Source organism: Loxodonta africana, chromosome 2 (assembly GCF_030014295.1).
Source record: "Loxodonta africana isolate mLoxAfr1 chromosome 2, mLoxAfr1.hap2, whole genome shotgun sequence".
In the NCBI taxonomy this organism is placed as follows: domain Eukaryota; kingdom Metazoa; phylum Chordata; class Mammalia; order Proboscidea; family Elephantidae; genus Loxodonta; species Loxodonta africana.
The window spans coordinates 37,784,227-37,800,863 of NC_087343.1; the positions used below are offsets into that span (position 1 = coordinate 37,784,227).

Sequence of the window (16,637 nt, forward strand, 5' to 3'; positions counted from 1 at the left end):
AGAGATCTCTTGCCCAGCGCTTTTCTAATTGCCGGTTGCCACCATAATGGACTGTTGGAATAATTTTAGTGAGATTCTGGGCAGCATATATATATATATATTTTTTTAATAGATTGGAATATACTAGAACATATCAATATGACAGACTAGGTCATGTCAAAGCACATCCCATATAGCATATGTATGATTTCATAAAACTTTTATCTTAGTAATAGAACTGTATGTTTTCATGTATATATGTATGCACATGTACACATATGTGTGGAATGAATTGCAATGTACAATACATTTCTTACTCCAAATTGAGGTTAAAAAAAAAAAACAACAATAACTTGAAAGCCGCTGCTCCCAGCCCCCGTCCCAGCAAGATTTTACCACCTACCGGTTGCCTTGGAGTCGATTCTGATTGCACCTATGTGGCAACCCCATGTGTGTCAGAGGACATATGTGCTCCACAGGGTTTTCAGTGGCTAATTTTTGGAAGTAGATCACCAGCCTTTCTTCTGAGGTGCCTCTGGGTGGATTCAAACTTCCAACCTTTCAGTTAACTATCTGCACTATCCAGGGACTTCTTTCACCTAGCTTAAAAAAATAAATAAATAAAACAAAAAAAGAGTAGCCAGAGTCTAGTTGATTCTGACTCGTGGTGACCCCATGCGTTCCATGGAGTTTTTAATGGCTGTGATCTCTCAGAAGCAGATTGCCAGGCTTTTCATCTGAGGCACCTCTGGGTGGTTTAAAACTGTCATCCTTTCAGTTAGTAGTTGAGCACTTAGCAGTTTGTGCCACCTAGGGACTCCCTTCACCCAGATTACTTCCCCTTAAACCTCTCCTATATAGAGGTTCAGGAGCTACCAACATAGAAGATTGAAAACGTTCTTTAAAATTCCTTAAAATGGATCTGGGGGAGTTCCTGGGGTCCTTCTGATGAAAAATGGTTAAGGAGATCATAAAGATCAAAGGTTCAAAACATTTTTGGTCAAAATGTGATTAGGGCTGTCTCTGAAGTAGACACTATAAGGCTGTGAACATTTCCTCCAACACTCTACATTGACTTCTTAGAGCTGAGAAGTTATAGGGGAACGATGAGTGGGTATGCATCCACAGGGTTTTCAGGGATGGAGGAAAACCTTCAATGAGATGGATTGACATAGTAGCCACAACAATGAACTTAAACATACTAACGGTCATAAGGTGATGCAGGACTGGGCAACATCTTGTTCTATTAGGCTCCACAGCAGTTAACAACGGCATAAGTGTGCATACCACAAATGGCACATTTGTACTGAGCTCTACTTCCTAGTTCTTATGGACAAGATATAGTTAGACAGGATCCAAACATTGAAGCATACACCCCAGTTTCCTGCTCTGACAGCTACTTGAGCAGTAGATCGTTGTGTGTAAGTGGATAAAGAAGAATTGATGAAACAAAAGTAGCCAGGGGTTCCTGGAGAGGATAAAATTGGAGATCGGAGGGTGGCAGGATAAACACCATATTTTGTTGTTCTTGAGGCCATGATATCCATCTATTCTCCACTTCTTTATACAATCAGGGTAGCAGTTTCACTTCTTGACCCAAGTTCAGAATGCAATTATGTTATTGGCTGCGGTATTTAGTTCATTGAGATAGTGGTAGAAACTGGAGAAAAATGAAAAACATTTATTCTGAGTTTTGCAAGTTGGCAACTGCAAATATTGGATTTTTTGGCAAGGCATGTGAATGCCTATTGATGGACAAGTGCAATATAAAGTAGATACAGATACAGAGTAGAACTGCCCCACAGAGCTTCCAGGGAGCACCTGGTGGATTCAAACTGCCGACCTTTTGGTTAGCAGCCATAGCTCTTAACCACTATGCCACCAGGTTTTCCATATAAATGTTGGGTACTGGAATTCCTTTCAACAAAATGGATAAAGCTTGCATTACTTTTCCCTGCTAATTACAGTACATAAGTATTGCAGAAAAATTTGGAAAACAGAAAAGCATGGTAAAGAAAGTAAGTTACCATAATTATGCTGCCTAGAATAAAAGTACATTGATAATTTTTTCATGTACATCTCATCTATTTTATATGAAAATATATTTTACAAAAATATTTGTCAATAAATAATCATACTATTTCCATTGTTATATAGCCTGGTCTTTACCAAATATATTATGAATATTTTCTTATCCCTTTATATATTCTCCTACAACTTGATTTCCAATGGCTGCATACCATTTTATAATGCCGATATGCCATCTTATTCAGGGTCCTGCTTTTTTATATTTAGCCATTTTTTGATATTTATGATGGTCCCAACTCTTTGCTATTAAGCAAATGCTGTACTGAGTAGCCTTGTACACACACATATATGTTGCCTGTAAGATAAATTTCTAGAAGTAGACTTTCTGGGTGTAAAAATGGCGTGAGGGCAGTGTCTAACTTCCTCTAACTTCACAAGGGGGAAAGGAGAATCAAGATCCACAGCCCAAGGCTGATTCCTATGAGGTGGAGGTCAGACATACCTCCCCTCTCCACCATCTTTACCAATTCTGATACCAACCATCCCTCCCGCAGCACTCTCTACTTCTCTGCTGGGTTTAGTAATTTGTTGCAATGGCCACACAGAACTCACAGACAATACTCATGATTATGGGGTTTGTTAGGGAAGGAACAGATTACAATTCAGGTTTAGGAACACTCAGGATACAGTTCTTCCATCAGGAAAGCCTTTTCTCAGCCATGGCTGCAGGCACACCTCTCTCTGGCCCCTCAGCCTCTGCCTTGCTCATGCAAGTGTTACAAAGCTCTTTTAACTCTGCTGATAAGTGACCTGAGGTACTCCGCCATGCCAAAGAGCCTCCTCCCTAAGATGTGCAGCTCTAGCTCTGTGGGCCAGCAAACCCAGCTCCACCAAGTGCCCAGAGGCACCCTACTCTGCCGAAGGCACTCGGTTTCCTCACTCCATGGGCTGGGAAGCCCATTGTGCTGTCTCCTGCTTGTCTCTCCTGCTGCCATTTACCCCACTTCTTGCCATCTTCAGTGTTATGGCTCTATCTCTCTTTCTTGGTCTCCTGACTCTCTCAGAGCAGAGATCCTGGGTCCAAAGAACACACTCCACTCATGGCTTTTCTTCTTTGGTGGTGGTGAGAGCCTCTCTTTTCCACTTCTGGGATAGCTCATTTCAAGCCCAGTAGGATGGCAAAACTGACCAGTCCCCTTTGTGGGCCACAGGTACCCTATTTTCACAGTCACAATCACTTGGATGGGAGTTACAAAAACATGGTGAGACAGCCCACACAATCACGATTCATCACACTGCGCTGAGTCAAAGGTTATGTGTATTTAAGATTTTGATAAATATTGCCAAGTTGCTCTGTAAAGAGGTTATGCAGTTTATACCTGTAAAACAATGTATCTGATTGCCTGTTTTCCTACATTCTTGTCAGCCCTGCATCGTCTTTCTAATTATTTATTTGAATTTCTTTTTACATACCTAAGTCAAGTTTTGCAGTTTTCTTCAATGTCCTGTACTATTTTTGTAGGGGTCCCTGGGTGGCACAAACAGTTAAGGATGGTGAGACTTCATCTCACTTACTTTGAACATGTTATCAGGAGGGACCAATCCCTGGAAAAGGACATCATGCTTGGCAAAGTAGAGGGTCAGTGAAAAAAAGGAAGACCCTGAATGAGATGGATTGACACAGTGGCTGCACAAATGGGCTCAAACATAGTAATGATTGTAAGGATGGCACAGGATCAGGCAACGTTTTGTTCTGTTGTACATAGGGTCACTGTAAGTCAGAACCGACTCAATGGCGCCTAACAGCAACAACACCATAGTTGCAACAGAGGCCAGGCAGTGGGTACTTTTAGGTGGACTTGAGTCAAGTATCTGTTATTGAGAAAGAAGGGAGAATGGACAGAGGGAGGAAACTGTTTGAATCTGTCACAGACCCTGAAGCACCTCTCCTGTGTGTGCTCTATGGTAAACAGAATCAGGTGGCAGCACTGTGACCTAGACCAAAGCTCTGGTGCATGTCATCAGCAAAGAGCCTTTACTAAGATTTTGTGCCCTAAGAATCAAATATATGTTCAGGAAAACCCTTAAACCTCCTCCCCTCGTTGTGCCTCCTCACACCAAATCCCTACACCCATCCTAGAAAATGGCCTCTATTTTAATCAATACTTAGTATTACATTAAAATATATGTATATATTTGATAGTGTGTCCATTTTTATTATTCACTAGATTGTTTGGTGTAGGTAAACACTCACAAAAATTCTGATTTTCCCAAATTATATTGCTGCAGAAATTCTGTGGTTATTATGGGGGAATTCAAGTGATAGAAATATGATTGAAAGAATAGGTTAAAAATATTTAAAGATGATATATATTGCTCTCTAGAGTTTTTAATAGCACCTATGGGCACTGGGTTTTTTTTTATGGGCATTATCGGAGTCCCCGCATGGGGCAAATAGTTAAGCGCTTGACTGCTAACCAAAAGGTTAGCAGTTTGAATCCACCCAGGGTCATCTTGAGGAAAGGCCTGGTGATCTCCTTGCAGGAAGAAAGGTCACAACCATTGAAAACCCTCTGGAGCACAGTTCTATCCTGAGGCACATGGGGTTCAAATGAATCAGAATTGACTTGACGGCAACTAGTCATTGGCATTATCCATTGACATTATTGTCTAAAAATGTAAGTTAGGTGGGAAGTTATTTGGGTAGTCTTCTCTGGGACTCTTAAGATTATTGTAGTGCTTTCCAGCCTTCCTGAGAAATCAGAGGGCAATAATGAAGGTGAGAATAAAGCTATAGCAGAGTAAGTGATAGACACAAATTAAGTTAGTTGACTGGCTAACAATGGAAAAAATTACAGAAAAGCTGGGAGAGGAATTGAAATTTATCATGTTTGCCTATAAAAGTGATGTATGCCCATTTAGGTCAATTTGGAGCACAGAAAAAGAGTTCTCTCATACTCCTTCAACTGTACCAGTTGCTAAACAGCACCTAGGCACTTTCCTTTCCAATCTTTTTTCCGCTGCTGCTTTTGCTTGTAACAGCTTTGTCACCCCATTGTACATGCGGTTTTAAATCTTGGAAGGCCCCAAGCTCCTAACTAGTGTTTGGAGTCTGGCCTGCATTTGAATCCTGCTTTTACCACTGATTAGCTAAGGGACTTTAAGCACGTTAATCTCCTTGAGCCTCAGTTTCCTCATCTGTAAGATGGGGATCACACTTAAAACTTGCTCATAGAGTTGTTATGAGGATTAAAGAACGAAGGCAAAGCTGCCATGCAGAGCTGTGCACAATGGCATCGCCTGATACACTCGTGGGTGGAAGCAGACCAGCCTCGCCTGCGGCAAGGTGTAACACAGGCCACTTGAATGGGGTGAGGCAACGGGACCGGTGCTTTTCTCGTACTTAAACGACCTCCAGAGGTCAAGATGCACAGTGCTGTGTGGCCAGCACAGGTAGGTGAACACTAGGCTTCGGTTTCTTGGATGGGTTCTATGATGTCTCAGTTACTCATTTACGTCACATTTAGGTCAGTTTGTTGTACTGTGGTGGCTTGCATGTTGCTGTGATGCTGGAAGCTACACCGCCCATATTTCAATTACCAGAAAGGTCATCCGTGGTGGACAGATTTCAGCAGAGCTAATTTGAAGATTAACCAATGAAAACCCTATGGATCACAACAGAATATTGTCTGATATAGTGCTGGAAGATAAGCCCGCTTGGTTGGAAGGCACGCAAAACACAACAGTGCCTGCAACAACAGACTTGAACTTAATACCAATGATTGTGAAGATGGCACAGGACTGGGCAGCGTTTTGTTCTGTTGGACGTGGGATGGCCATGAGTTGGAGCTGACTCGAGGGAAACTAACAGGAGTCATATGTACTGGGTCCTCCATGAGTGCTGGGAGCTACAGTTATGCTAAGGCAGGCACCCCTTGCCAGTACCAGCTTCCTGGCCGCAGGATTGCTGAGCGCGCTGCTTGGTGCTGAGCAGATTATTTCCACTTTCACAGATACTCTGTACCTTCCTCACTCTAAACGCAAACTTGAGTCTCCATGACGCTTAAAACAAAGCGAAGCAGAACAAATCTGTTTCCCCTGGTCCTAAAACGACTGCAGAAAGTCACCTTCTCTATCCTACTTTTCACTAGCAAACTTCTTTATCCCTTACTCAGGACCGTGGTGAGAATATTCTGCATCTAGCACTTCTCTGAAAGTGCTCTTCTGAAGGTCACCAAGGACGTTTTCATTGCCAAATCCACTAGACTTACCACAGACTGTGCCTTTATTCCTTTAAAGCGGTGTTGTCCAATGGAACTTTCTAGGATGATGGCTATGTTCTATTCTGTATCGTCCGAAATGGTAGCCACTAGCCACTTGAGGAACTGAGTTGCAAATTTGATTTAATTTTAGTTAAATAGTTACACATGTCTCTAGCAGCTATTGTGCCAGACAGCACAACTCTAGAGCATTGGCTATTGTTTGTTGTAGTAAGCTGCCATTGAGTCAGTCCCTGACTCATGGTGATCCCGTGCACAGCAGGATGGGACCATTGTGATCCATACGGTATTCACTGGCTGATTTTTGGAAGAAGATCACCAGGCCTTTCTTCCCAGTCTGTCTTAGTCTGGAAGCTCTGCTGAAACCTGTTCAGCATCACAGCAACACACAAGTCTCCTGATAGACAAGTGGTGGCTGCACGTCAGATGCCTTGGTTGTGAATTAAACATCTGTCTTTTTCTGGGAACCCTGTGCACTTACATAGGGCAGTTCCACTCTGTCTTACAGGGTTACTATGAGTTAGAATCAACCCGACAGCAGTGAGTTTAGGAGCCCTTGTGGTGCAGCGGTTAAGAGCTACGGCTGCTAACCAAAAGGTTGGCAGTTTGAATCCACCAGCTGCTCCTCGGAAACCCTAAGAGGCGGTTTTACTCTGTCCTATAGGGTCACTGTGAGTCAGAATTGACTTGATGGTAACAGATTTGGTATGGTTTTGGTTTGGTACACTGAGGTTTGGTGACCCAGCATCCTTGGCCTTTCTGTTAGCTCCTCCTCTGTCTCTTCTTACTCTTCCTGCTCACTAAAAATAGCATCCCCTTTTCCCACCCAGCTGGCCTGGGCTCTAACCGCAAGCTGCATAGAAATGACTCTAACGCTGTCTCTAGCTCTCTTTCTTCTTTATGGCTTCAGAACACTAGAGCCACTGCCAGCAGGGAGTTGTCATTTGAGCTTCTGTAGTCACCTTCGATTTACCGTGACTCAAACTGAAACGATGACCATTTCCATGTTCACTTGACATCCTCCCGGCATATAGCTACACTGTTTCTTTTAATGACAACCCGTTCTCCTTCCTTTTTTGGTGTCATCCTTGCTGTGCCTCCCTCGCTGCTTTCCCTCACTCTCTAACTGCTGTAGGGTCTTGAGATTTCTCTTGCATAGGATTAAAACAGTATTAAATATCTATTATTGAAAAATTGTTAAGTTCAGACACATATAAAAAAAAAGTAAAAAAAACCAAAACAAAACTCCACCCATGAGTCTAACCACCCCGAGAATCATTTAAATAATTTTGGTGTATAACTTCCCACAGATAGCCTCTTATAACCTTTTGCCTGGATTAGTGCGGGCTGTGAACCTTCCGTGTCTCCCCAGTCTAATCCATGAATATTTCCCAGGGCATGATTCTGATCATGTCACTCTGCTGTTCCGCTCATAAATCTTCAGAGGCACCCAGTTGTCTACGGAATTAAATTTGTCCTTGCTGATGGGACATCATGCCAAGCCGATCTCTGCTTTCCTAGCATTCAACAGGACACACTGCAGAGAAGAGATGCCCATAAAAGCAGGATGTCACTATTTGTTATGGTTGTGCATAGATAGCTATGTAGCTTGACTTAAATTTATTAAGCACTATCATTTCTGTTAAGGAGCCATGGTGGTGCAGTGGTTAAGTGCTTGGCTACTAACTGAAAGGTCAATGGTTCGAACTCATCCGGTGGATCTGTAAGAGAAAGACCTGGCTATCTGCTCCCGTAAAGATTACAGCCTAGAAGACCCTGTGGGGCAACAACAAAATCATTTCCATTATTTTTCTAGGGGAAGTTTTCTAGAAAATAAAACTCCAAAGCTATAATCTTTTAGACTATGGTAGGTAGATTTATTGTATTGGATTTTACCTTTTTCAAATAAAAAAAAAATTGTTTCCCCATTTTAGTAACTGAGATAGTTGCTATTTCTAGTTCTAGATGTTCTTCCTAGTTGTTGTTATTTGCCCTTGAGTTGGCTCTAACTCATGGTGACCCCATGCACAACAGACCAAACATTGCCCAGTCCTGTGTCATTTTCACGATTGTTGGTATGCTTGAGTCCATTGTTGTGGTCACCGTGTATTTTGGGTGCTTTCCAACCTAAGGGTGCTCATCTTTCAGCACTGTATTGGACAAGAGTTTGTTGTGATCCATAGTGTTTTCATTGGCTAATTTTCAATAGTAGATCTCCAGGTCTTTCTTGCTAGTCTTGGTCTGGAAGCTCCACTGAAACTTGTTCATCATGGTGACCCTGCTGGTATTTGAAATACCAGTGGCATAGCTTTCAGCATCACGAAAACATGCAAGCCACCACAGTATGACAAACTGACAGACGAGCGGTGGACTTTCTGGTTACACAGCATAAAACTTACATGGTTAAGTATTTCTCCTCTTGTGCCCCTGGAGAGACCTCTTCCCTGGAGCTGAGAAACTCGGACCCTCTTTGCCAAAGAAACATGGTTCCCACTGAGCCTTGACTCCTTGCGTCAAATAAAAACGAATCAATATATATTTTTGCATGCCTATAAGGACTCGATGGCACTGGGTTTTTTTTTTTTTTTTTTTTTATAAGGAACGGGTTCCTCCACAGGACGAAGATGTTCTGGATGGTCTTGGAATTTGGGGCCTTCCTGTCAAACGGATTCAGTCTCCTATCAAAGACTATCTTGTCTGGTCATGGAGCGCCCTGCCATATTGCCCCTGGCTGGTGGCAGCACCGCCTAGCTCACTCATTCTCTGCACGTAGACGTGGTGACTGCTAATGCTGTGGCCTTGGTGTCTGGGAGACTTCAGCTGGGAGGAAGAGAACTTTGTCGGGTTTTGTTTGGTGGCTTGAAATTTAATCTTGTGCTCATTGAAGAGCTGATCTAGTCCCTCATGAATTCTGTCCTTAGCTCCATCTTGTTTATCTTTTAACAGCTCCCTGGCACACAGTGAGCAATTAATAAATGGTAGCTATTATTGACTATATAGACACCTCCACAGACAAATCCTTTGTCTCTGTCCTTTCTCATGTCCAGGCTGAGGTTCCCAGCTGCCTACTGGCTGTCATACACATTTGCACCTTTGCCTGTGCTGTGGGCTCTGCCAGGCATGGCTTCTACCCCCTCTCGTATTAAAATCCTATTCACATATTTAGGACCAGTTAATGTCTCCTCCTCACATGAAATCTTTCCCCCCGTTGAAGCTCATTTCTTCTTCCTCCACACTCTGCATAGTTTCTTTGAAGCCTCCTCCCCCCGCCCCACTCCCCAAGTAAGTTGTTAATCCTACCCTGTAATACTTTTCAGTTGTTTGCATGTCTGTGTCCAAGTCCCTCTCTTGAAGGTGGTGGAGGCTGTTCCGGCATTTGTGATGCCCACTGTGGCTATCACAGAACCTTGCATAGTTGTACATAGTTAACTAACATTGAGGCATTGGTGGTCCAGTGGTAGAGTTGTTGCCTTCTATGTGAGAGACCCAGGTTCGATTCCTGGCCAGTACACCTCATGCATATCTACCAACCATCTGTCAGTGGAGGGTTGTGTGTTGCTATGATGCTGAACAGGTATCAGCAGAACTTCCAGACTAACAGGGACAAGGAAGAAAGGCCTGGTGATCTACTTCTGAAAATCAGCCGATGAGAATCCCATGGCTTACAATGGTCCGATCTGCAAGCCATCATGGGGCTGGTACAGGACTGGACAGTGTTTTATTCTGTTGTGCACGGGGTCTCTCTGAGTTGGGGCTGACTGGACAGCAGCTGACAGGAGTTGATGTTTGTCTGATTAAAGCTATGATAGAAGTTTCAAAACCACCAGGCCTTCGCTTCACTTCTGTAAGAATAGGGTGAGTGTTGCGTGGTCTGGGCAAGCTCTTTGAGCTTGAAGGGTCTGTTGCGAACTGGGGGCTCCCAGTGAACAAATGACTCAGTAGTGTGAGTTCCTTGTTGTATTTTCAGAGATATTCAGGAATCATAATGATAATTTATAGAAAAAACTGCTTTTTTTTTTTTTGGGTCAAAAGTTAAATCCATTGCTGTTGAGTTGATTCTGACTCATAGCCACCCTATAGGACAGAGTAGAAGTGCCCCCACAGGGTTTCCAAGGCTGTAAATCTTGACAGAGGAAGATTGCCACATCTTTCTCCCACAGAGGGGCTGGTGGGTTCAAACCGCTGACCTTTTCGTTAGCAGCTGAGCACTTTAACAATTGCACTACCAGGGCTCCGTGGTCAAAAGTTTGAGGTCAGTATTTTCTTTTGGAAACCCTGGTGGTGTAGTGGTTAAGTGCTACAGCTGCTAACCAAAAGGTCGGCAATTCAAATCCACCAGGCGCTCCTTGGAAACTATGGGGCAGTTCTACTCTGTCCTATAGGGTCACTATGAGTTGGAATCAACTCGACGGCAATGGGTTTGGTTTTTTTATTTCCTTTTTGGGCTCTACAGGCCTTGTGTTTTCTCAAAAATAAAATAATAAAGAGGAAAGTTATGATTCTCATGCATGTGATTTGCCTTCGCTCTTGTAAAAGGGAGGGCTGGGCAGTAGTGGGACGCTCGACTTCTCCACGCCTGGCTTTCCTCGTCGTAAAACAGAGAGGTAACAGTACCTGCGTCACTGGGTCTTGGGAGGATTAAATGAGTTTATACATAGAATGTGCTCAATGAAATACTTCTATTATTATTCTATGATGTATGTGCTCAGTGTATGAGCAATTTGTATTATACTGTTGATGCACTGATGAACACTGTCCAGTGAAGAATTTTCCTGATGCTTCCTGCACAAGAGTGATACAAATGCTCAAGTTAACCTAAACTACCTTCACCTTGAAGAGCTTGGAAGAAGATCAATAATCTATAACTTTTTTAACAGCACCAACTTTATAATATTTGTGTATACCCGTTGCAGTAGGTAACTGTATCCTGCCATTCAACAGCTACATCAATCAGGCTTATTATGTGCCCCAGGAACAATGTGGTTCACATCTACAATTGATTGTAGGCATTAAAAAGTAAGCTTGAATAGAACGAAATAAACACATACTTCCTCTTCCTGTGCTGCTGCAGTTCTAGCGGGCTGAAAATTGCAGTTATGTGGTTGTTAGGAGGCAATTACCTCAATAGCGCTTTTCTTTCACTCTCGCATTTCAAAGGACACATGTCCAAAGAGCCCTCTTCTCCTTTAAGGATCTTGACATTGTCACATTACACCCAAGTGCAAAACTATGACAATACCTCTTGCCCCGGCTGCCAAAAGTAACATGCAGGGACATATTGCAGTTGAAAAGGGATAATTGTCCCTTTACAGCGACTGGCTTGGAATTATAAATATTTTTATTTCTCCTGTAGGAGATGGCTCGTGGAAGCGAGGAGACAAACACGACTTTGAAGCTAAGCAGGCATACTCATCCCTCCAAACAGTCACTCTACTGAGGACAGTGAAACCTGAGTTTGAGAAGTTTTCCATGGAGGTGAAAAGTTCTGTTGAGAAACAAGGACTCAATGAGGAGGATTACGTAAGTGCTTGATTATGAGCCTAGACCTTCAGCATCCTGAAAACAGTCTTCTAATTAAATCAAAGGTGACAACGTGTCCCATTCTGAACCATTCAAAAATTCCTAGGTTCAGGTCTGCATGTTGCTGTTGCCTTCTCTGTGTGTGTGTGTTTTTTTTCTGACCAGTTTTTCTTCCTCCCTCCCCCACTCCCATCCACCCGCACCCTTTACTTACTCTTCTCCAGCTGCTGCAGGAAGGAAAAGTGCATTTTGTGGGTACTTGGGGGAACACTGCGATGATGTCTGTATACTTCCATCTGCCTATCTGGCTAGGAGGCTGTTGGGGTAGAAGATGGATAAAGGAGTGTCAACATTTTGCATGCCTATTTTTTCCAAAGCTTGATGGCAGAAAGTATTTTGGTTTTTAGAAGGCTCTTTCTTTAATTAAGAAGTGCTGCTGGAGCAGTGGTTAAGCGCTTGGTTGCTAACCGAAAGGCTGGCGGTTCAAACCCACCAGGTGTTCTGAGAGAAAAAGATGTGGTAGTCTGCTTCCGTAAAGATTACTGCCTTGGAAACCCTATGGGGTAGTTCTACTCTGCCCTATAGGGTCATTGTGAGTAAGAATTGACTTGATGGCAATGGGTTTTTCTTTTGGCAACCTAGTTTAATGACTGGCCTATTCCTTGTTGTCGTCGCTGATGTTATCCCCTTCTGCTTCAAGTTGCTTCCTACTCAAGTATTCCAGGGCTTTCCATACCATTAGTGCTATTGTTACTGATACATTTTCTAAGAGTGGACTAGAATCAGAAGCATAGATGAGGCTAAGGATATTTCTTTAAACAGAGGTACTCATCTACAAGTGGCAGCAAAGGCAGCTGACCACATCTCACTTGGTGCCATTGTTCCATCATTCCAGCTGCCTCTGGTACCCTTTGCTGTGTTGCTGCTTCTCACTTCTGCAAATCCTTTTTCCAAGCAAGACGAGTGGCGAGGCACTTGGACCAGGTGGGTGGGTGCACTGGTTTTTGAAACTGTTCACTCCACAGTGTCTAACACAGAAAAGGGGGCACCTTTTTCATGATGGGTATATGGCTTGGACGGTCCCTGCCCAAGGTAGATGATGACCAGCTTCCTAAGATATGGTTACTTCCAAACAGGGCTTCTTCCAATTTTTTCACTTAAAGTACCTCAGAGTACTAGCATTGCCCTCAGACGACCTGCCTTCAGAGCCTGGGTCCAGCGCTTCCTAGCTGTGTGATCCTGGGCAAATCACTCAGTCTCCCTGACCCAGTGTGGCGTTGTTGGAAGGATTATAGATAATCTGTCTGAAGCATTTAGCTCTTGCCCTGTCATATATTTGGAACTCAACAAGTGGTACCTCTCTTGTATTATTGTTGCTAGATTAACCCCAAAACCAAACCCGCTTCCATCAAGTTGATTCTGACTCACAGCAATCTGAAGGACAGAGCAGAACCGCCCCACAGGGTTTCCAAGACTGTAATCTTTACAGAAGCAGACCACCACATCTTTCTCCCACGGAGCAGCTGGTGGGTCCGATCTGCTGACCTTTCAGTTAGCAGCCAAGTGCTTTGACCACTGTACCACCAGGGCTCCTGTTATGAAATTATATCTATCTTTTTTATAGGAATTTTCTATCAGATGACATACAGAGTCTTAAAACATACTTATTAATGTTTTCAATATATACATATACATAAAAACATATGTGTATATATTATATACACATCATTTAAATGCCTTTTGGCATTCTAAATCAGTAACAATCCAATAAAAATATAATGCAAGTCACAAGTGTGAGTCACGTATGTAATTTAAAATTTTCTAGTTGGCATATTGAAAAAGTGAAAAACCAAACCAAAACAAAACACAAAACCACGCAGTTGAAATTAATATTAATAATATACTTTATTTAACTCAATATATAAAAATGTTATCTCAACATTTAATCATTGTTGAATCAAGTAGAAATTAGAGCTTGTAATAATTACTTAATCTAGTTCTGAAGATGTGTCTGTCTTTAATATTCATGAGTGTTTATCAGGTAAGTTTAGACATGTGGTCGTGATGAGTATAGAAGAGCAAAAAAAGGTAATCAAGGAACAAGGAGCCAGGTGTGGCTGGGCCTTGCAGGTACTAGAAAACAAACAAACCCGTTACCTTCGAGTTGATTCCAACTCATAGCTACCGTATAGGACAGAGTAGAACTGCCCCGTAGAGTTTCCAACCAGTGGCTGTTGGATTTGAACTACTGACCTTTTGGTTAGCAGCCAAGTTCTTAACCACTATGCCACCAGGGCTCCAGACTGTAGATGCTAGACCTAGATCTAATATAGGAGATGCTTAGCAAGAGCAGCAATGGCTTATAGTCTACACTCTGGGGCTCATCTCTTTTCTAGGTCTTTCTGCTTCTCTTATTTCTACTAATGGATTGTCTCATCTATCTGCTTAGAACTTCAGCCCAAGAAATCGGTCATGACCTCTTTAACCTCTGCTATTGATCTCAAATCCAGAAACACTGGTGTATTCTCTTACTAGTTCTAAAATTTATTTATTGCATAAAATTTATCATGCACTTTCTAAACAATCACATGACCTGTGAAGAGTAACAATTCTATCTTTTCAATTCTTAATACTTCTAATTAATTAATGAATCCATTTTGTACTGGCTAGAACCCCAGTACAACATTGAATATAAGCAGTGGTCGTGGGCATCCTTGCCTTGTTCTTAATGGAGAGCATCTAACATTTTACGTTTTAAGCATGTTGTTTGCTGCGGGGTTCTTGGGAGGGAGTCTATTAAATTATGGAAGTTCCCTTTTATTCTTTGTTTGGAACTTTTTTGGGGGGGCAAAGTGACACCTTTTACTAGGATAGCTGAAGCAAAAATAGCATAACAAGCATCATGATCTCCACGATAGAAGTTAAGGGAAGGAGTTGGACACAGATTTTTATTGTAGGCATTACAAATTGCATGATAGCCCTATTCCATTTCATATATGTTAGTAGTCAAAATCACCTTAGCATATTGTCAGCAGCCTTGGAAATTTATGATCTGCTCCAAATGCAAAAAGTTTAAAACTTTAAATTTTTTACAAAGTTATACTGATGGGATGGCAATGATGTTTTTCAGGAAATTTATTCTTTTTCATTTTTAACTTACCAAGCTTTGACGAATTAACATAACTTTGTTTCTACAAAATTGATCTCCCCTCTTTCTCCTCTCCCTCTCTATCCCTTGCCCCATCTCTTTTTTTTAAATGAAATTTTCATTGAGATAATTGCATATTTACATGCAGTTTTAAAATAGAATATGGAGAGATCCTTGTATACTTTGCTCAGCTTCCCCCAGTGGTAACATTTTGGCAAATGATTAGACAATGTCACAGCCAGGATACTGACACTGATGTAATCCGCCAAACTTACTTAGATTGCCCCAGTTTTACTTGTAATTGTGTGTGTGTTAATTTTATCACCCATGTAGGTTTGGGTGTTGAATTTTGTCAAATACTTTTTCTATATCTCTTGAGATAATCAGATTTAAAAAGTCTGTTATAATGTGATCTGTATTGCTAGATTTTTCTAATTTTAGCCATCTCCGTATGTCTGGATTAACTCGGCCTGTCTCTGTCTCAAGACTTTCGAGCTTCTCGATCCCCAGCTCATATTTGGAGAATGTAATCATGGTTGAACCTACCCACACTTGCCTTGGTGGAGCTTTTCAGGCTGGGTTGTCTCAAAGGTTATTGGTATCCTGTGTAATAGCTTTTCTTGGGTCAACTCTTCACTCCTATTTCATGTGCATGTGTGTGGTGTGATAGAAGATAGGGTTACTGAGAGCTGTGCTGTGAAAACAAGGGAAACTTTCTATGACACAATAGGTGCAATAGTAGGCTCAAACATACCAACGCTTGTGAGGATGGTTCACAACTAGACGATGTTTCATTCTGTTGTACATGGGCTTGCCATGAGTCAGAACTGACATGATGGCAACTAACAACAACGGAGGTATGCTATCATTGTAGCTATGGGTGTTGCATGACTTGTACTTGTCTGGTTATTAGTATATATATCTTATGACAGTGTCTCCTCCATTCCCATGAGTAATATAATAATACTTTTATAAATACATTTGTCCTCTTACTCTTGAACTTAGTGGAAGTCCATGTCTTTCTGATCCATCATGTTTTTAATGGGGCCTAATGGCCAAGTGGATCCCTGGTGGCACAGTGGTTAAGAGCTCAGCTACTAATCAAAAGGTCAGCAATTCAAATCCAGCAGCCGCTCTGTAGAAACCCTATGGGACAGTTCTACTCTGTTCTGTAGGACCACTATGAGTTGAAATTGACTTGATGGCAGTGATGTTTTTTTTGGTTTGTTTGTTAAAGGCCGGAATGGTTTTGGTAATGGCCACCATTGGAGGCAGCATAACTGTCTTACTTACCTGCTACTGCTATAACAAAAAATACCACAAGTGGGTGCGTTTAAAGTACAAAAATTTATTGTCTCACAGTTTTGGAGGCTAGAAGTCCAAATTGGGGCATTGGCTCTATGGGAGGGTCCCTTCTTGCCCGTAGCCAGGGTGTCCCTTGGCAGCCTTTGGCTTGTAGAAGAATCTTCATTTGGTGTCCACCTTCCCGTTATGTCTGTTTCCATGTCTATTCTGCTCTTTTTATAGGATACCATTCAGAAGGTTAGGTTTAGGTCCCACCCTAATCTGGTATGACCTCATTAAGTAATAAAAGAAAACCCCTATTTTCAAACAGGTACAGCGGTTAGGACTTAAACATAACTTTTCAGGGGATACAATTCAATCCATAGCAATAGCCTAGT

The 16,637-nt window shown here is 42.1% G+C and overlaps 1 protein-coding gene across 3 annotated transcripts in view; it reads left to right on the top strand.

Annotated features, from left to right (window-relative positions):
* NPR3 (natriuretic peptide receptor 3) overlaps positions 1–16,637 on the top strand; it is an 86,943-nt gene that overhangs the window by 13,607 nt on the left and 56,699 nt on the right. For all 3 annotated transcript variants that reach the window (XM_064271091.1, XM_010588085.3, XM_003407929.4), the window contains exon 3: positions 11,641–11,807. In XM_064271091.1, coding sequence (XP_064127161.1) covers positions 11,641–11,807 — 167 coding nt within the window. The remainder of the gene's footprint in view (positions 1–11,640; positions 11,808–16,637) is intronic.